The sequence below is a fragment of the Rhagoletis zephyria genome, unplaced genomic scaffold, assembly GCF_001687245.7.
Source record: "Rhagoletis zephyria isolate East Lansing unplaced genomic scaffold, Rhagoletis_zephyria_1.1 Rzeph_scaffold_02683, whole genome shotgun sequence".
NCBI classification, from domain to species: domain Eukaryota; kingdom Metazoa; phylum Arthropoda; class Insecta; order Diptera; family Tephritidae; genus Rhagoletis; species Rhagoletis zephyria.
Genome location: NW_016159767.1, coordinates 55163 through 77371, shown reverse-complemented (window position 1 = coordinate 77371; position 22209 = coordinate 55163). Strand labels below are relative to the sequence as shown.

The following is a 22209-nucleotide window of genomic DNA, read 5'->3' as shown; positions in this document are numbered from 1 at the left end:
GCCATTGACGATTGTTGCCTATTTCTCATGTTTTGCATGGTGGGAGGTGTATTGTATACTTACATAAAAATACACAATCAACGCTTGAATTGCATAGTCATTATTGTGGGTTATCAGCCGCGGTTCGCCAATTTTTTAACGATTTTTGGAGTTGCTGAAAAGTGTAATCGAAAATAATTATTTGTAGTATAAAATCTTATGGAAATAAGTGTATCTCACCTTACCTCATTTTATTATTTTACGATATTTCCGCTTTCGAGAGCGTGTACTATCAGAAATCTGTCTGTTCAGAGTTCGAATTCTGATGAACATTCGTGCACGGAAAAACAGTCTCTTTATTCTGTCGTGGCAATTTACATGTTCCGCTTTTTTAATATGTTCCCCCACATAATTGGCCATTGCTTGCAACCCAGTGCCGTTTATTTCTTCAAACACATTCTGCAGCTGCTGCATGTGAGTCATCATCGCCTCCGTTGGCTTTGACAAACCACCTTCGGTTACTTGGTTTACCCAGGTGAAGCTGTCATCGTCACCTTACACCCTTATGTCAGGCACTACGCTATGTAGCCTATGACATATGTAACCGGCAAGATTCTCGAGTCCGTCGTTCTCCAAGGACTCCAGCTCGTGTTCCTCTTGATCGACAAATTCTTCGCTGGGCGCATCGGGCGTCAAGGAAATCTTGTTAAAGATAATACCTAAACATAGTATATAAGACAATGAATTACCAGTAGATCTCTTAGTCGCAGTGCGTACCCTATTTTAATCTAAGTTTATAAGTATAAGTAATATATGCAGGTACAAATAAAGTAATTTCGTTTCTTTGTACCTGTGAGTGAATTACTCTCCAGTTCTATGTCGGGAGTGTCATCGATCGAAACATTCGCATCGTCTGACAAGGCGCCTTTGTTAAATCCGAGGATGTAAGAGCGCAGCCTGTACTTAAATTCCTGGCGATCGGGGTGGTCATTCATGCCTCCTTTCGACCGGATAACGCCGAAAAAATTCTCTAATACATCCTGGTTTAGTCGGTACGTTAACACGTACTTTAAGTTGAAGCGCGTTTGTAAGTCTTCGTACAACAGCTTCAATGCTAAAATCGACTGTATAATTCCTACAAATATAAAAATAGGTATAATTGATGTAAATATTAATTTTACAATTATTACCTTTCTGAAAAGGTAGGGGATTAGTTTTTCCGATGACTCGCATATCCGCCATCATATCCGCCATTCTTTGCAGAATGTCATTTTGGACTTCCAGAGCTAGACCATATGCGTGTGTCCGCGGTCTTGTGTCAGGATACGCAACCCTGACGTTCATGACGTCGAACCAGTCATTAGTCTGAAAAATATGTTATAAAGAATAAGTTATTGTATTGTACTTGTAAAAGATATAAGGGGTATTCGGGCCTCCCATGTTATCTGGTTAAAAATTATTATTCTCTAGTGTATTTTATTTTTGTATACATAGTTAAAAAAATATCCACATAACCAGATAACCAAGCAAGTGTGAATACTCCAATTATGATTTTAAAGCAGTACTCACAAGCTTAAAAAGTGCATGACACTCCTCCCAGTTGTGTGCGCTTAAGTGGCCCAGGCTTGCAGCTCGCGTTATGGCTTGCGCAACAGTGCGCGAGAAAAGCTTTGTAGCCATTTTAACTTTTTGCCTCTGCGGACCAAAAACGTTAAGGTGGCTGCTGTTTATTTTGTGTGTGATGGACAACTCGGAGGAAGTGCACGAGAGCAACTCCACAATGATGTCCTTCTTCACTTCTTTGCCTTTTAGAATAAAGCCGCTATCCAAAAAGTGGTTTCGCAGGATCTTTATTAAATGCGGTGCATCGGGAAATACAAATATATGCTCATTGTGACAGGGGAACCTAAAAATAAAAACGTTTTATAAATAAGAAAGACACCAGTGCTTTAGAATGTTATTGTAACTTACCATGGAGTATCATATGTGACGCCAAGCTCGTTAAAGAGCGCCCTGTTTGTGCCACCCAAATCGCTTACTACAGCTACAATATGATACCCACACGCTTTAATGCGATCCATTATATTAAACAAGACCTCCGTTGTCATTCTGCAGTCGAAATCGTAGAAGATCGGCTGCTTCCACTTAGACATTAATCCTGTAAAAGCAATGAATAGTTATATGTTATATACGTATATATATGTATATATAGGATATATCTAATTACATACCGCGTAACATTGCTACTTGTACGTAGTCTACTGGCGCGTATGTAGTATCGGAAGATTTGTCGTAACAATAAGCTTTACGTATATTCATTTCATCGAAGCTTAACACGCATATCTTCTGCACTATATCAAGCTGTGTGGCGGCCGACAAAATTTTTAACACAGGTTCAATTACGCCTGTAGAAATTGTAAGTTTGTTGGCCCAAAACTGGAGCGTGCGCACAGCAGGAAGAGGAAACCCCCTTTTCTTCAGCAGCCTGTACACTTTGGCGCTGGTTGAATATAGGGTTATTGAATGAGATATATCCTCTTCTGCCCATCTCAAAACCTTGTTTCCCAGCCTTAGCTTTTTAATTTGCCCCGGAGTGAATATTGAGAGGAGTTTTCCTCAATATTTTTTTGCTCGAACTCTACTTTTTTAAGGCGCAGCTGGAGGCCAGCGATTTCTTTTTTTAAGGTCTTTTCAGTTTCTCGCAAGGCGATTTTTTCTCGCGTTAGGGTTTCGCTGTATTAAAAATTTAACCAGTTACTTAAAAAATATACACATTACTCAAATAATATTACATCTCCAGCTTCAGTTGTCCGTTGTCTTCCAAACGCTGTTTGGAGCAATTTCGTAAACGCCGATTTTCCCATTCAAGCGATTCACTACGGAAAATTTATAAAAATGTTTACGTTATGTATACAAATCGTTACTTGGTATACACTTGCATTTTTTGGCTAAATCGCGCTTTTTCAAATTCAGCCTCCTTTTTTAAACCTTCCCTGTGGGATATAAAAACGTTGTAAAATATGTTTATTACATCTAGAGCGATGTATTTATTTAACTTACACTTGTTGCTGCAACAATGCTATTTGGTTGGAATTGTTTTCGTTTGCGACTTCCATCAATGGCAACCTTCCAGGCACAGCTATGTTTTCTTGTTCATCGTCGTCAATTACACGTGCAGCTTCCAACAAATCACCTATACTGAGGTCATTCCGCTTCACCTCATGAGCATCTTCGGCGTCAATTATCCGTGCAGCTTCTAACAAATCACTTATGCTGAGGGCATTCCTCTTCATTTCGTGAGGGTTCTCTGCCTCATCAAGCAATTTGGCAGCCTCCAACAGGTAACTAATGCCTGAATTGGGGTACCGTTTCTTACCCACTGTCGGGACTACCCCCTTTTTGAGCATTCGATATTTCACCAACCCTAGTACATAGTTCAGTCCAATCAAAGTTTCATGTACACATATATGGGTAAGAAAATTATGATATTTACCCATGTCAACTTTCAAAGCGTTTGCAAAATCTTCCGGCAGAAAGTGTTCACTACATACTCTTGCAGTTGGGTCTACCTGGCGCCCGCAAAAGTCCATCCACTGCTTGCGTAAGTTTTCATCTCTTGGGAGACGGTGAAAACTTATAGAACGGTCATTATAGAACTCGTTTTCGCATCCTAATACGGCACACTTCATTTTATAATAATTTTCACTCACAATTTTTAAAAAAGTTTAAACACATTCGAAAATAAACCGCTTTGTACAATATGAACCAGTCGCAAAATGTAAACAAACAACTGTAAACAAAGAACAGCTGACGAACCCGCTTTTTTGCTATTTTTTCTCAAAACCGGTTACGTGGCGTTCTTACGTGATCTTGTCTTTTTGGTTCATGATATATATCTGTACGTATGTACATATGTTTGTGTATGTACATATGTTTGTGTACATATATAACTGCACATATGTAGTGCAAACGAAAACAAATCTAATAAGCTGCTCGTTGATATAACCGGCCGTCTTTACATGCTTGAAAATCTCGCTTGCGTTCTGCTTTTTTCTCTCGCAAGCGAGGTAGAGTTTTGTTGACTGGGCATTTGACAGCATACTTTTTCATTTGTAAAATGTGGCCAAACAAGAAGGTTCAAGCCTTGCAGGCTCTTAAAAGTTTGAGAAAATCTGCATAAAGAGAGAAAAAGCCGCAAGAAACGAAAGAAAATTTGTATTTGTCTCCAAAATAAACGATGTTGCTACTCTGAAGAATTCTGCGAAATGAGAACATAGCTGTCAAACAACGAAAATGACAGTGGAAAGCAAGCGAGAGCTCGCATACCGCTCGGTATGCGAGAAAAAGCACGCTTCGTACTTTTTGCGGTCTATACGTGCGGTTTCTCACATGCGTCGTCACGCAAGTGAGATTTTCCAGCACGTGAAGACGGCCGGTAAATGCGAACTGTACTGATTGTCAAAAACTATGTGTTTGTTGTACATTTGTTCATGTTTGTTATTGTGCGTGTAATTTTTTAGAGTATTTTTGTGCTCTCGCTATCTCCTTGTATTAACTCGTCCTTCGTTGGTATACTCTGATGAACATATGTGAGGATGATAGCAAGGCCAACCTATATAAGGTAGTGTTACAGCATGATTCAATAATACAAGGTTAGATAATTATTGACAGCTGCGGTTTGACACTCCCTTACAAAAGGTTGCATTTACGAAGGACAGAGAAAGGGCAAGAATGCAATCCCTTGTTTCGAAAATGGTAGTAGAAAAGTACGCAAAGTAGGCAATTAGTTGTGAAATTCCTTTCGTAAATTCTTATGTATGTATTTGCAGGAAATCTGGCATTTTAAACGAAATGTTGAACGTAATATTGATATATCTACGTGAATTACGTAATTAATATGCTATTTAGCCGTATAAAAGCTGCAAAATGACTCAAAATTAAAATAAGACTACTATGAGATTGATGTAAACATCCAATGCTTATGTTTTCATCAGTTAAATATGCTTCATATGCATATACAAATAAACATATTGCACAAAAGCTTATACTTTTATTTCACCCAAAGCTACACTGTTTCCATGTAAATTTGCAAAGAAGCAACACGGTGCCACTGCTAAGGGAGCGGTGCGAGAGAGACAACTGTCAGTTTATCGAACCTTGTATTATTGAATCATGGTGTTACAGGAGCAGTTGAAATTTTCGCCCGATGTTTCTTAAAGAAAGCCATAAACGTAGCGACCGTTGGTTCAACTTGGTGTTGTTTTGCTCTAGATTGCACCGTTTGTGGGCCTGTTGAATGAATTTGTGTCTTGGTTGTATGAAAGATCAAAAAATTTGGATTTTCTGGCAAGTTGTACAACTTATCGCTACATTAAAGGCCATGTTGTACAAACTCATTGAATTTGCGTTTATTTTGTACACTAAATAACCGAAAATGGATAACTCAGCCGAAATAGGTACGTGCTTTCGTTGAATTTTATAAATGTAAGCCGAAACTACGAAATTGTTAAAATGAGATTTTACAATGAGACTGCTCGCAAAATTGCAATGTTTGTGGGCAAAACGTCCAACTTGATTGCGGATTGATTTGAACCAACGTTTTCGGCTTGCACTATGTCAAAAGGATGTGTTTGTTGTAATTCATTCTGTCATTTACCACCACTATGCGTAGGTAGGGATAAATCGATACCATCAAGGTTGTTGGGAACTCCTGCCTTTAACATAATTTCAATTTCATGTACTTCATTTTTGTATTCCATTTCGATTTCTTATTTATATATCAAATTTTTTACATACATACATATGTTACTCTCATTATTTAGAGATACATATGTACACATATATGTTTCTGAGTGTCATCTATGTATCCCATGTATTTAATTTGCCGCTAACTCTTTGCATGCACGTATGTACATATGTACATGTCCGCGCAATAGATACGGTCAATGCAGTATTGTCTATTTCGTTTGGTTTTTCTGTTCGTATACATATGTACATACATGTAGGCAAAGCATTGGAGTTGCTTGTCGCGGAGTTCTGCCTTTTTAAATATGTATGCACAAATTAATGTTAGGGTTTTGTGTACATACATACCGCAATGTGTCTTTCGCTCATTTACCGCTGCCATAATTTGGTTGATCTGCTGGTGCAAGTCAATCTCAAAGTCAGTCGTCAACCAAAGAGATCGAGTAAAGGCCACACTGTCGTAAGTAACTCCTAAAGTATTGCCAATTATATTTTTGTAACAAGACTTTACATTTTTAGAAATAAACCAAGTAATACGTCATTGGACTAAATTTGTGTATACGCCTTTCTTCTGACAACGTTACTTGCGTTAAATTCGCATGCGGGTTGACGACAATTTCTTTATTTCGCAGTGAAATACATAATTTATTTCATTGACTGTTTGCCATTTATGGAAAGCTCTCGACGTTCCTCAGTCATCGCCTGTACACACACATATATTTTTGCGTTTGCCTCCGCAAACGTACAAGAACTGTAACTGTTCTTATTGGTTTTATTTGTATGTGGGACTGAAACGTCGAATTTCGCACTGCCAGCCAGGCGAAGAATTTACCGCATTTTATACATTGATTTAAGGAGTTTACTTGCAACTCGCATATATTTTATATTTTTATTTGCCGTTCATAAAGAACCTGCCACTGCGTTTATTCTTTCAATTAGCCACATTGCATGCGTAAATCTTCGCGCCGATATCGACGATATGACTATACGTTCACCAGCTTCTAAAGCCACTACATCTGCCTCAGTGGCCGAACCGCCGAAGTTATTATCGGATTCCGGCACTGCCGCCGACATCATTGATTTGCCAAACACCCCCGGGCCGAGGGAGTTAGTACTCGTGCCTCATCGCCAGGAAGCGATGTTTCAGGCTATGCAGAAACGCATCGCCACGCTTGAAAGCAGCCTGAAGGTTGCCCAACAGAAAATAAGAGAACACGAGTTAGCAAACGAAGCCCAACGCGCAGATGCGCAAAGCATAGCCAGTGCACACAGCGACAGTTCCGCCAACAAATCTGCTTTGCCGTCATCGAGCCTGCCAATGACACAGTTCCAGCCGCAATCGCCGATAGTAACGAGTGCTGCTACCAATGTAAATGCAATGCAGCCGCCGTTCCCACCTCATAACGCTACACGTTACCCGATGTATACTGCCACTCATTTCTCGCCGCCTATTTACACATCTTCAACAAATGGTTCAGCTGTAACAACAGCAAATGGTATGTGCCCCGGCTCGACTTTGCCTCCGCACAACACGTTTCTTAGCAGTCTTTCGTCAACGGTGCCAATCCCTGCTAACGTAGGCTCCGTACCTATGCAGTTTTCAGCACAGCCAAGAAAATTGCAAGATTTGCCAGAGTTTAGTGGGAAGCCGAAGGACTGGCCGATATTTTTACTGCTTTCACCGAGTCAACCGCTGTCTATGGGTACAGCTGTTTTGAAAACAACTTACGTCTGCAGAAGAGCTTAAGGGGTGAGGCCCAAGAAGCTATTAAATCCCTGCTAATCCACCCGAACAATGTGGACAATATCATCGAGCAACTTAAGTTCCGATACGGTCGCCCGGAGCAATTAATTCGTAGCCAGCTAGCCCGTATTCGAGAAATTGCTCCGATATGGGAAAGCTCAGTGGTAAAGTTGCCTTTTCACGTTCTGCGTGTGGCGGAGAGCAGTATTTAGCGAATCCAACGCTTCTCGATGAGCTCGTGGGAAAGCTACCCATGAGAAAGCGTATCGAATAGGCAGTTTACGCCTCATCTTTGCAGCCTTATGCAACGGTTCAGCATTTCAGCGATTGGCTTACTAAACTGGCCAATGTCATCTGCACGGTTTACGATGGGGAAGCAGCGAGAGACTTGAAGCGCCGGTCTGTGCTGCACGCTGCCGAGTCACAACGCCATCCACCCTGCCCTCTTTGCCAGGGCCAACATAAGCCAGCCAACATAAGTCATCCAATTTACAGTAGAGTACAGTACGTAGAGGTGGGAAGAAGTGAAACGACGTCAGCTCTGTTTTTCGTGTCTCAACATTGGACATGGGTCGCGCCATTCCCAACGGCGCAAACCATGTGCCACCGATGGGTGCACACGGTTGCATCATAAATTGTTGCATGAAACTGTAAACACTAACGACGGGTCATACTGGACTACCATTATGTCGATAGCTTCGACACAGGAAGAAGCAGCTGACATCACGAAACAAGATAGCCGGTTTCGATCTTTGCAATTTCGCGTCAAACTGGTCAAGAGTGACAGTAGCCCTTGGTGGTGATGGAGCTACCCGTCAAATAGCCAAGAAGGAAGGAGTACTGGTGGACAAAGTTCTCGGTTTGTTTTGGCAGGCATCGACCGACACCTTTGGATTTAAACTGAAGTTCAGCAACGTAGACTCCAGCGTATTGAACGGAGTGCGCCGTCCGACGAAGCGAGAACTCGTCAGCGTGGTCATGTCGATCTTCGACCCGCTGGGATTTCTGAGCAATTTTATAGTGAGCGCTAAGATCCTCATGTGGGAAGTGTGGAAGCATGACATCCGGTGGGACGAACCATTGCCAAACAACGTAAATGCAGCATGGTAAGGATGGCTTAAGCAACTGCCAACGGTCGCCGAATATGTCGTTCCTCGGTACTATTTTCGAAACGGCAAACCTAAAGCTCTGCAGCTCCATGTCTTCATCGATGCTAGCGAGGATGCCTTTGCTGCGGTGGCCTACTGGAGGTCAACCAATTCCGTCGGTGAGGTGGAAGTCGCATTTATCTCCGCAAAAACCAAATGCGCGCCGATGAAGTCATTGACGGTGCCTCGATTGGAGCTTCAGGCAGCCGTGCTGGGTACGCGTTTGATGAGCTGCATCCGGCAGGAGCACTCCATTGACATTGATGACTACATCATTTGGAGTGACTCCGAAAAAATTATCCAGTGGCTTCGCAGTGAACATCGGCTCTATAAGCCATTTGTGCAGCATCGGATCGCCGAGATATTAGCCGCACCTACTATCGCAAATTGGAGATGGCTACCTACCGAGGACAATGTCGCCGATGAGGCCACTCGAGCTTATAACTTTGTCGACTTCAGCTCATCTTCTCGTTGGTCCCGCGGCCCACCATTTTTGTTACGAGAAGAGCAGGCTTGGCCGTCAGAGGGGACATACAATCATAATGAGGAAGCTGCCGAGGAACCTCGGCCTAAATTCGCCCTTGCGATCGTAAGTTGTACATTTTTAGATTATAACCGATTCTCTTCATTCAGCAAACTGGTGAGGACGACAGAATGGGTCCTGAGATTCATTGATATTTGCCGCCGCCGTAATCCACCAGACCGATGCTATGGGCTGACAGCCAAAGAAGTCGAGACTGCTAAGCTTTATTTGTGCCGTCTTGTTCAGCATGCTGAATACGCCGAGGAGGTTCAGCGGATCGAAAACGGGCAGGACCTACCACGCACCAGTTCGCTTATTCAACTTTCACCTTATATTGACGAAGATGGTGTTCTTCGTGTACGAGGACGCATAGATGCTGCCAGCTGGCTCCCAATATGCACGAGACGCCCAATCATACTGCCCCCAAGGCATGATTTCACAAATTTGGTCGCCATGCACTACCACATCAAAATGCGTCATCAAAATCTGGAAGCCACTATTTGCGAGATACGTCGCTGTTACTGGGTACCACGTATAAGAAGTTTGCTGCGCAGTGTAATCGGCAAATGCGCCCTACGCCGCCTAAAGAAAATCCACGCCGTTCCACCATTGATGGGTCCGCTTCCGATTGATAGGCTAACTCCCCATATCAGGCCGTTCAGCTATACGGGCCTTGATTACTTTGGACCGATAACAGTAACCGTTCGTCGTGCTCACGAAAAAAGATGGATGGCGTTATTCACGTGCCTGACCGTCAGGGCCGTACATTTGGAGTTGGCTCATGACCTCAGCACTGACTCATGTATAGTCGCAATGCGCAACTTTATAAATCGTCGCGGCGTTCCCGTACGTATGAAGTCCGATAATGGGAAGAACTTCGTCGGTGCTGACATCAAAGCAAAGCGCTTCAGTGAAGTATTTGATTGCGATCGCCTGCAGAGTGAGCTGTCGCAAAGGGGCGTAGAGTGGATTTTTAACTCGCCTTTCAACCCGGCAGAGGGGGGCGCTTGGGAACGGTTGGAGCAGTGCGTCAAGAGGGTACTACGACACACTTTGAAGGAAACGTCGCCACGGGAGCACACGCTCAACTGTTTCCTCATCGAGGCTGAAAATATAGTGAATTCCCGGCCGCTGACGCACTTGCCCATCGATGCCAACCAGGAGCAGCCGCTGACTCCTAATGACTTCCTTCTGGGTGAAGCCAACACACCGCAAACTCCGATTGCCAACGCAGTTCTGGAGAAGACGTGCTTTCTGCGACAACAGTGGCGTCTGGCCCGACAACTAAGGGACCATTTTTGGAAACAATGGATAGCGGAATACCTTCCCACATTGACTCGCCGGGTTAAGTGGTGCCAGAGGGCAAAACCTCTGCAGATAGATGACCTCGTCTTTATATGCGATCCCAATGTACCTCGCCGGGACTGGTGCCGAGGTAAGGTTGAACGCTTGTATGCGGGAGCAGATGGTGAGGTCAGACGAGCTGACGTACTCACTTCCGGTGGATTGAAGCGACGCGCCGTCTCCAAATTGGCTGTTCTGGACGTCGAAGGTAGTGAATCGGGCTGATTCACGGGGTTGTGAACTCCTGCCTTTAACATAATTTCAATTTCATGTACTTCATTTTTGTATTCCATTTCGATTTCTTATTTATATATCAAATATTTTACATACATACATATGTTACTCTCATTATTTAGAGATACATATGTACACATATATGTTTCTGAGTGTCATCTATGTATCCCATGTATTTAATTTGCCGCTAACTCTTTGCATGCACGTATGTACATATGTACATGTCCGCGCAATAGATACGGTCAATGCAGTATTGTCTATTTCGTTTGGTTTTTCTGTTCGTATACATATGTACATACATGTAGGAAAAGCATTGGAGTTGTTTGTCGCGGAGTTCTGCCTTTTTAAATATGTATGCACAAATTAATGTTAGGTTTTGTGCATGATTCAATAATACAAGGTTAGATAATTATTGACAGCAGCGGTTTGACACTCCCTTACAAAAGGTTGCATTTACGAAGGGCAGAGAAAGGGCAAGAATGCAATCCCTTGTTTCGGAAATGGTAGTAGAAATGTACGCAAAGTAGGCAAGTAGTAGTGAAGTTCCTTTCGTAAATTCTAATGTATTTGCAGGAAATCTGGCATTTTAAACGAAATGTTGAACGTAATATTGATAATCTACGTGAATTACGTAATTAATATGCTATTTAGCCGTATAAAAGCTGCAAAATGACTCAAAATTAAAATAAGACTACTATGAGATTGATGTAAACACCCAATGCTTATGTTTTCATCAGTTAAATAAACTTCATATGCATATACAACTAAACATATTCCACAAAAGCTTATACTTTTATTTCACACCAAAGCTACACTGTTTCCATGTAAATTTGCAAAGAAGCAACACGGTGCCACTGCTAAGGGAGCGGTGCGAGAGAGACCTGTCAGTTTATCGAACCTTGTATTATTGAATCATTGGTTTTGTGTACATACATACCGCAATGTGTCTTTCGCTCATTTACCGCTGCCTAAGGTTCGAACGATACTATCGATATTGAGTAAGTATCGATACTGAGGGTATAAAAATTAGTACTTTAATACTCGATACCTTATTTGGTAATTTTACTCGATACTTTGCAAAGTACTCGTAGTATCGAATACTTATTAAAAAACACACTTCTTAAATTTTTTCTTCCATTGGCAACCCAATTTTTTCGTTGCTTATATGGATTACTATCATTCAAATTTGTCCATCACTTAAAATAAACTAAAATTGTGTGTAGTCTGTTGCATAACATAAACCAAATAAATTAAAGTTTAATGGCCTTATTCATACAAAATAAAGTAGGTTTAAAGAGCTTAATACAATGACATTTTCATACATTTTTCAGTTTATATACCTTTTTTATTTTTTATAAATAAGGCCATAAAACTTTACGCAAAGTTCACGAAAAGGCAGAATTTTTAGAAGCTTTTTGGGTATGCAGTTTTGCAACCTATTCAAGTTTACGTGTAGCCTACTACTATTGACTTTTAATTCAAACTTCCACTTTATTATACTAAAATTGAATAGGATACCGAAATGCATACCCAAAAAGTTTACAAAAATTTCTTAATAAAATTTGAAATTCGTGAAAGTATATATACATATATATATATATACATATGTGTATGAATGTATGTGCATTTAACGTTACAATTACTTCTAACATGAAAGTAAGCTTTGCAATGAAATAAAAATCAAATACGTTAAATTTCTATTGTTTTAATTTCAGGAAATAACTAGATATACAATTGAAGAATAAACTAATTTTAGTATCCCAAAAAACGTATTTTAATGAATCCGATACTGAGTAGTATCGATACTTTTTCCCTGATACTTTTAGAGTATCGATACCATAAGCTCGATGCCAGTATGAGTACTCAGTATCGATACCAACGTCTGAAATTTCGAACCCTACCGCTGCCATAATTTGGTTGATCTGCTGGCGCAAGTCAATCTCAAAGTCAGTCGTCAACCAAAGGGATCAAGTAAAGGACACACTGCGGTGAGTAACTCCTAAAGTATTGCCAATTATATTTTTGTAACAAGACTTTACATTTTTAGAAATAAACCAAGTAATACGTCATTGGACTAAATTTGTGTATACGCCTTTCTTCTGACAACGTTACTTGCGTTAAATTCGCAAGCGGGTTGACGACAGTACTTGTACTTGTCTCAAACAAGGTATCGATACCTACTCAGTATCGGAAAGGTGTCGAGTACTTGTACATAGAACTACGATTTTGCAAATTTTTCAAAGTTATTGAATTTTTTTCACAAAAAATATGCATTTTTACAAGATTATTTATCTTCTAATTTTTTTTCATACAAACAGAATATAATACATTTTTACAAGATTAATAGATAAAGTTCTTTCATATAAAATAAGTTTGAAAAATAAGTCCTTTTTTGTTATATTTCCCCAAAAAATCAACTTTTCCAAATGTTTTCCAGAAAGGCGAGATTTTGATAGACGTGCATGTTCTGAAATTCGAAACTTTGAACTCGACTCGATTTGCCAAATATTTTTTAATTATATCTGATGAAAGGAGTGAATATTCTAATTGAAAAAAAAACCTCTAGAAAGGGACAGATGACCCAACAACCGTTATGTATAGACGGGCTTGCTTATATAGCTGCGGAAATGTAGTGCGCATATCTTCCCATTCTTCTAATGGGTTGCTTTCCAAAAAAGATGCTGAAGCATAATAAGTTTTGCGCTTCCGATACAAGTACTTTTTTTCGATACCTACTTGGATCGCAGTAAAAAGTATCGAGTACAAAAATACTTGGTAAATTGAGAAAAGTATCGAGTGAGTACTTGGATTTACTTGTATCGATTTATCCCTATGCGTAGGCCAATTCATGAAAACATTTCATGCGTTTGTGGAGAAACTGAATGAACGAACACCATTTCATGATTTCAACTAACGCGAAAAAGTGTTTATGCACTTACTTTTTACTCAGATCGATGAAATGATTTCGTGAATTGGACTAAGCATACATGTGATACTTATGCTGTTAATTTATAAGGTAATTTTATATTTTCATACTCTTGCTACCACATGAAGATAGAAATCGAGTAAGAATAAATGCCGAACAAAAAAAATGTGTCTTCTTTCAACTCAAATAAATGCATTTTGCAAACAAAAGGGCGTACGTTACTTAGTGCCTTGGTAATGGCGAATTCGTAAGGATCTATTGATTGCATTATAAACATTTTCATTTATTTGTTAAACACACAATTACTTCCATTACAACCTGGTCGTATGGATGCTAGAAGCGCGAATTCATGTAAGGTGGTGTTACCGGAAAATGAATAAATAAATTAAATGTATATCAGAAAATTAATAAGATGAAATGAAATTATTGTTTGATTTCTAACCAAACCTATGTATGTAACTCAATCGCCTAATGGTTTGCCGAACCGTAAACATATGTTTACACATCCAATTTCGTGAGTATGTACCTGGTACTCACACTTTTTTTAAGAAGTTTCGCTTCTATCATGTGTACGGTGTTATACACGCATTTTTTTTGTGGAACTGTGTTATCCTTTGACCAAACCTAGTCTATCATATATTTCTGGGGTAGCTGAATACGAATCTGAAGTCCGTTTTGCTCCATCACGTCTAGATTTTTTCCTAACCACAAAAAACCTCGAATTTTCTCTGTCACGTAAAATACCAAGGAGAATACCAACACTAAATTGGTCAAGGCCAACACGTAGACCTTTCTCAGCAGTCAATGTCACGTTGCATCATTGAAGTGTGTAAATCCATTGCGAAAACGCCAATATATCAAATTGCCGAGGCTTTATATTTGGTTGTTTCATTTTAGTTGTCCTAAAAATGATTTTTTGATTAAAAGAATACATATTTTCAGAAATATTTTTGCAATTACTTACATTTTTGTGGACGTCCGAGTGCTTGGTTGCTTTCGAATAGAATTTTCTACAATGCCACCATTTTGGTATTTGCTTTATACGCAGGGAGTACCAAATTTTCGAAAATTCGAAAGGGGATAAATAAAATTCGAAAGGAACATAATGGAACTCGAACACCGAACGAATGTTACTCGAAAGGTGCTTTCAGAGCACGGTTGCCATTTCCAATCAATTTTTCGGATCAAAAATGGACCAAATTGTAAAAAATTCACCAATTTTTATTACATCGGGAAATTAAGTGGAGTTTATTCCTCTTTATCAAGAAAATATGCCAATTCAGCTTTTATAACGATTTTTTTATATTGCATCCAAAGTGCATTACAATCGAAGGGGTTAGAATCAAAAGGATCTAAGATCTGAAATTTTTTTCATATAATTAAGCTTAAAGTTGATTACTTATTGTAAATTCTGGGTAAATGCATTTGAAATGATTCTTGTCTAAATGAATGCAGGTGAATTAACTAATTCAAAGAATTTTTACCCTTTGTCACCAAATAATCACTATACTATATAACTAACTATACAAATATGGGTATAACTTATATTTTCAAAAATGTCACTTAGACCCTTATGATTCTAACCCCTTCAATTGTATATTGTTAATATTATATTATTTAATGTTTTAAATTTTAATTTGTTTCTTAATTAACCTTAATCAAAGATTTTTACGCTCAGCTGCTGCGGAACTGTGAGGCAGACTAAAAATGTTATGAACTAAATCACAAAATTCTCCAAAGGCCGCTTCACCCAATCCATTTTTAATCAAACTTACTTTATTCCAAAAACAGGTACAGTTTTTGAAGTTACCTTCACTCAACTTCAATTTGCGAAACTGAAATTCAATTATGTCTGCATCATTTACCAATGCAGGAAATTGGTCGAGTAGCGGCAAAATTGATACATCAGTATCAGAAAGAACTTTATGTAGTGTAATAATTTCAAGATGTTTAATATCCTTTCGATGAAATCGAATATTAATTTCATGTGATAAATGCTATGATTAAAGTTTTGCTTCCTTTCCATATTTTTGCCAGCCGCTTTAATATTGGTCACCGAGTAATTGAAGTTAGCAAGAAACCGCGATATTTTTTTAAGCGTGCTTTGACAGATGATTAGCCATATTTGAAGATCAGTGGCAAGGCGAGTTCATACTTTTATCAGGTGTTGCCAATCGGCCCTATGCTGAATATGACCATCGTCATCATCGACGATCGTCAGCACATCAGTAACATGACTGACGATGATGGCCGTATCGTTACTTTTACTGACGATTACGATATTCAACATAGGACGAAATATTCATCAATTAAATAGAAAAAATTTAAAACTCGAAACTATTGCATGAATTGAAAGGGTGATAATAACCTAACCAAAGGCTTGTGAAATGGGCCATTTTAAAAAGAATTGGACCAATAGACCACATGGAGGTGGAGGGCAAGTCGGTCCTCCTGAAGTGCCTTGTAGTTCCCGGTTTGCCTCAGAGTCTTATCGTTGGTGACGATTTTTGGACCAAGGCGGGTTTCATCCCGGATTTGATGAAGATGAGGTGGAGCTTTTCTCAACCGGAACAGGAGTCCTTGGCGGCGATAGTGGACCACTCCGAGCTAGGCAGTAGAGAGTCTAAGGCCTTAGAGGAGATAGTTGCCTGTGCGTTCAAGGCTATGCCAGAGGGGTTGGGTCGAACCCACCTTGTCGAGCATAAAGTTAGTGTTAAAGCAGGAGTCGAACCTGTCAAACGTTATTACCCCGTGTCTCCCGTCATACAGTCGCGTATGGACGAGGAATTAAGGGACATGCTCGACAAGGGTGTCATTGGGAAGTCGCTTAGTCCTGATAAGGAAGAAAGATGGGTATTATAAGTTTTGTGTAGATTATAGGGTCTTAAATAAATGCATGGAAAAGGATAGCTACCCCCTCCCTTATGTTTCGGCGACCTTTGACAAGCTAAGGGACGCATGGCTCTTGTCCAGTCTAGACATTAAAGCTGCTTATTGGCAAGTGCCGGTGGAGGAGCAGTCGAGGCCCTTCACGGCGTTCACGGTACCAGGTAGGGGTCTCTTCCAGTTTAAGAGAATGCCATATCGGTTGCATAACTGTGACTGGGTAAAGATTTATAGATTCCGTTATAGGCCCACAGTTGGAACCCCATGTTTTTGTTTACCTCGATGATATTATCATCGTTACTAATAACTTTGAAAAGCAGTTGGAGATTTGACAGGTAGTCTTAGATAGGTTAGCTAAGGCAGGGCTTAGACTGAATACGGCCAAGTGCAGTTTCTGTAGGTCAGAGCTAAAATATTTAAGCTACGTGGTTTGGTTAAATAATTTGAAGGACCCTTGTGGTAGGTTGGCGTGTTGAGCGTTAAAGCTTCAGCAGTACGATTTTGAGATCGTCCACCGGAAGGGCAAGGAACATGTGGTTCCGGATATGTTGTCCAGGAGTGTACCGGTTGTTTCTGAAGTTTCTGCTAGTGACCCGTGGTTGTCAAAAATGATTCGGTCTGTTGAAAAGGAACCCTTGTCATACCCAGCGTGGAGAGTAGAAAGTGGTTACCTCTACAAGTTCGTTAGGTCAAAGTCCCCTCTATTTATGAAAATTGGTCGGATTGGAAAACGGCTTTAGGGCGCGAGGAGAGAACTGCGGTGTTTAAGAAATATCATGATGACCAGTTAGGGATGTCAGTGGCAAAAATACATCGATGTTTTTCTTTGATTCGATGCATCGAAATGTACATCGATATTTTTCGATGCATCGAAGGTCATACATCGATGCATCGATTTGCATAGGATTTTTCAGATAATAGTTGCGTTCGACAAGTCAAAAATTTGTAAAAGTTTTTCCAAATTTTTACTGGATGGCGTTCGATAACGACAAAAAATTATCCAACACACAAAAATTGAGAGAGCAAGCGTTCATTTTGATGCAAGAGAAGCGTTCATTTTGTACTGGCAAAATTTTAGTCAGCAAAAATTATCCAACACGAAAACATGTGATCACAAAACATAAGGTTGCAATTTTTGTAAAAAAAAACAAAATTGCATTTTTCGAGTTTTGTTATTTATATGCTTTTTGACTGCCTGCTATGTGACTTTATGATAGCACCAACTAGTTTTTACTTCTAGAAATGTTCCTGGCGAACATTGAACGTTCACTTTCCTTTTTACTTCCATGGAGGCAACATGAATTTCAGTTTGTTTACAAATAAAACATAAACAAAGTCAGTTGGTGTGTCTTCTTCTTCCTCCGGTTTTTGCAAGTGATGGCTAATTTCCTGTTCCTTTACTTTTTTGTTTTTTCTTCTCTTTGGGAGAGAATTTTCACTTACGCTCTTGATTTTGATTGTTGGCTGTTGTTGGCTAATTTTGTTATCGAACGCAACTATTGTTTCACAACAAAATATGTTATTAGCAAAATTGTAGAAAATTTAAAATAAATTACTGCAACTGAGCTAATTATGTTTCTAACGGAACTTCTTGCAGCCATTTAAATTTGTTGGCCAAAGTCACTTCTTTTTTTTTGAACAATAGAAAAACTGGAATGACGGTTCCATGTACCGTAGATGTCAGTTTTCAAAAAACATCGATACACCGATGCATCTATACATCGACTATTTATACATCGAGGGGAAAATTTTCGATGTTTTTCCGACATCCCTATGACCAGTTGGCGGGTAACATGAGTGTCAGAAAGACTTTCGCTAGGGTTGCACAAATAATTTATTGGCCGCAGAGGAACACGGATATTGCAAGGCCCGTTCGTAAGTATAAAGTCTGTCAGCAGGTTAAGCCTGATAGTACACAGCCAGCTGGGGGATTTGTTGAGAGGTCCAAGGCAGTCGATCCTTGAGAAATTATTTGTGTTGACTTGGTAGGCCCTTTTATGAAGTCGCCCCAGGGCTACCAATACATATTGACCGTTGTAGACTAACGTAGACCATTGTAGAAGACGTTTTCTAAATTTCCGCTTCTATTTCCTCTACGGACGGCTACGGCGAAGAGCGTCTATAAAATTTTGGAGAATCAGGTATTTCTTTTGTTTGGTGTCCCTCGGTCGGTGGTCTGCTTATGGCGTCCAACTCCGGTACTCGGCACACTACCATCCGCAGGCTAACTCGAATGAGGATAAATAAGATTATAAAAACTACGCTTAGGGCATATATGTCAGGTATTCAGTGATCATGGGATCGGCAATTAGGTAAGATAGCTTGCTGCATTGGCCAGCGCAGCAAGAAGTTTTAGAAGCCGCGCCATATTTTGTTAATATTGGTAGGGAAATGGCGTTAGAAGGTAGTCGGGGCTGCATTGAATCGTTAGGTCCCCCAGGAGGTTAGTTGCGAAGACCGAGCAAGGAGGTTCGAAGATATTAGGCGTTTAGTAAGAACTAGGTTGGAAGAATCTAGCGCGAAGTTATCCAGGCAGTATAATCTTAGGAGACGGGACGTCCAGTTATGCCAGGAGAGCTAGTGTGGAGCAAACATTTTGTATTATCGGATGCAGCAAATTATTACGCGGCGAAGTTAGCGCCGAAATACATAGGGTATTTTATTGTTAAGAAGAAGGTGTCCCCATGGGCTTGTGTTCTGATAGATGCCACAGGTCGGGAAAAGGAGACTTGGAACGTTAAAGAATTAAGACCCTATAGAGAGGAGTAGGTCAGGCTTTGCGGAGCAAGGAGTGGAGTTGTCACGTACTGGCCGCAACAAAGTTTGTTTTGTATATTCCTTCGTTTTACCGTTATTTCCTTTCACTCTAACCGATGGGAGCGAACTCTACCAGCAACTAGTTGCACCGATTTGAAATCGTACGCATAACTATCCACAGTTTTAGAAAACAGGTTTTGCGTTCTCGTGCCAAAAAACTTGCAAAGTAGGGGAAATTGAGAGAGCAAAATGTGATGGAGCTGCAAATTTCTGCTGGAAAATTTTTTCCCAGCGAAAACTGGCAAGTAAGCTGATCACAAACATATGATTGTAAATAAACAGAAGAAAATATGACCTTTTTGAATTATGTATGGCAAATTTTATTATTAAGCACAAGGTCTGTTGAGTTTATTTTTAGTTAATTTACTATTAATCTTCAGTTTGTTTACTTTCGTGTGTGCTGAATATGCTTGTCGTAAGTCATTTTTCGTTTGTACCATAATTGTTATTTAAATATACCAAAATAGATAAAAATGCAGCAAGCTGAAATTTTGTTGGCCGAATTTGTCAGTTTTGGTAGGTTGATTGTTGAAATTAGAATTTTATAATTTTAAACATGATACAAAAAAGAAGGTAGTTTCAATAAACAACTTTTTGATTAAAAAGCAGATTTTTGACAATTGCTCAATTGTGAAAAATTTGAAGCGGCATTACCCAATTGTAAGTTTTTTGGTGTGGGACATTTTATATCCTAAATTTGGGATTATAAAGTAAATAGTTGTGTTAATATATACCTTTTAAAACTAATCAATATCTTATTTTGAAAACGTTTAAATTTTACATTAAATTCAATAACAACTTGCCAAATCAATATTTTAATATTAATACAATTTTAGTGAACATATTTTAAAATTATGTTAGTGTCCTCATGTCATCTCATTAATTCACAATGTAGTTTTCTATATCGGATACGTGATTTTGATGTAATTCTGAAATTACACATTTACACAAATTACTGAAATTACACATTTCGATGTGTTATTTAATACATATTGTCTTTGTCCATTTAACAGCAATGGAATTTACTTTGGAACTCATGGGCCGTAAAATTTTTCTAGCAACACATATTGTTTTCACATACAATTTTGACACACCCAAAATTGAAGGATAAAATAAATAGATAAAACCAAATTTTCAATAAAACTGATTTGTGTAGTCCAGGGTCGTCTTTAGTAAATTTTTTGGAGGCTGTTTTAACATATCCTATCTTATTATATATTTCTTAGCTTTTCTACATTCTGAGAAGTTGAGTAAATGAAGTCTAATATTCTTTTTTGGTCAACTACGATGTTTGATTTCATTTTTTGCAATCATTAGTTCATTTCGCTTGAGGAGTCACAATGCCCATACCGGCTTTTTTTGAAATTTCGGACACAAGTTTTCCAATAATGGTTATAGGCTAAAACAAAACCGATATCTAAAGTGCGTGTAGAACCTCCCATAGAAATCGAATTTTTCATAGTGCATATCTCTGGAAGTATTTGTGGTAGAGTCCTGGAACTTTGTATGGATATATGTATATGAAGTCAATCTTAAGCTCATGGAAAAATAAGAGTTTATTGGAAAATGCGGCGTGCCACCGTAGAACTAGGAATAGAGGTAAATGAAATCAATCCCAAACCTATGAAAAATGGGGGTATATGAAAACAATCTCGTAGCCGTTCAAAAGAGCTAGCGGTATAAGCCAAATAAACTAAAATTCTGGTGACGCATAAAAACCTCTGGAAGCATTTACCTAGAATACAGAGATAAGGTATTTTTCCAACGAAAATATGTACAGAAAAACGGGCGCCACACCTTCTGGAAAGTAACATGATCACAGGGTGTATCCCGAAAACCATTTTAAGCTAAACCTTCAGGGATTATATTCTTGCCAAGACCCACAGGCATAAGCCGAAATTGCGTCGCAAGTTTTATGATCGGCTTGGGTAAGGTTTAACCACTTANGCTTCATGTTGCAAAATGTTTCAATGAAATGTTGTGGAATTTCACACTTATTTCTTGTTTGTTTCTTATTATGCTATGCTTAAGAACAAAATATTTTTAAATCGACAAAACATTAATAAGAAAATTTGAAGGATTTTAGATATTGGGTATGGTAGCACGAAATGTCACAATCTGCTTAATTGTCTGGTTGTTAATATGGCGACGAAAAAGTGACAATGGAACTACCTTGTTTTTTGTATCATGATTTTAAATGTACATTTGTGGTATCACAAATAATTTTGAGAAAAATATTTCATTCATTCCGCGATATAATTAATTTGTATTTAAAAAGGTTTTTCGATTCCAAAAGTATGCAATTGTATAAAATGCAAAATCGGAGAAAATGTACCAAGCAGAAAATAAATCGCCAAATGACCCACCAGTGGCAACTGTGGGAGTTATCAGCTGTTTCGAAGGCTGCAAGTTTTTGCAAATTTTGCGTTCTCGTACTTCTGTGGATATTTTGTCCCTTTGAGAGCGGATGCTGCTAAATTCTGTGAATTTTTTCTGCTGGATAATTTTGTCCTCTCAATACGAGTACACAGCTCATGCCTGATAGTGTCCATAACGGATTTGGCGGACGTAGCAACGCAGGAGCACCCAGTGGTCGACGTACACCCCGACCACAGCATAAGTATCATCTGTGTTATTGCCTGTATTTGACTAATAGAGTTTTGGGTAGTTTTTCCATATTGTGTTTCCTATCCCTTCCTTGTAGCATCCCGCATCCAGAGCCCAGTAACTTGGCGGGTTAAAGATATCCCCGGCAGGTCGGGTGGTAGGGCGAGTGGGTTCGTAACCTTTTGGTTGGACCTCACCTCGGGTGCACCAACAAACAAGGTTTTGTTTTTGCATTTTTGCCGCTTATTACAGTTTG

At 39.3% G+C, this 22209-nt stretch overlaps 1 protein-coding gene across 1 annotated transcript; it reads left to right on the top strand.

Annotated features, from left to right (window-relative positions):
• Window positions 1-9610: 9610 nt before the first annotated feature.
• On the top strand, window positions 9611-10708 carry LOC108367432 (uncharacterized). The gene has a single exon (XM_017622043.1). The coding sequence runs from the start codon at window positions 9611-9613 to the stop codon at window positions 10706-10708; it is 1098 nt and encodes a 365-aa protein (XP_017477532.1).
• Window positions 10709-22209: the final 11501 nt, after the last annotated feature.

What these genes read in the sequence shown, in the direction of transcription:
- LOC108367432 (XM_017622043.1), top strand. Translation starts at nt 9,611, where the DNA reads ATGCGTCATCAAAATCTGGAAGCCACTATTTGCGAGATACGTCGCTGT.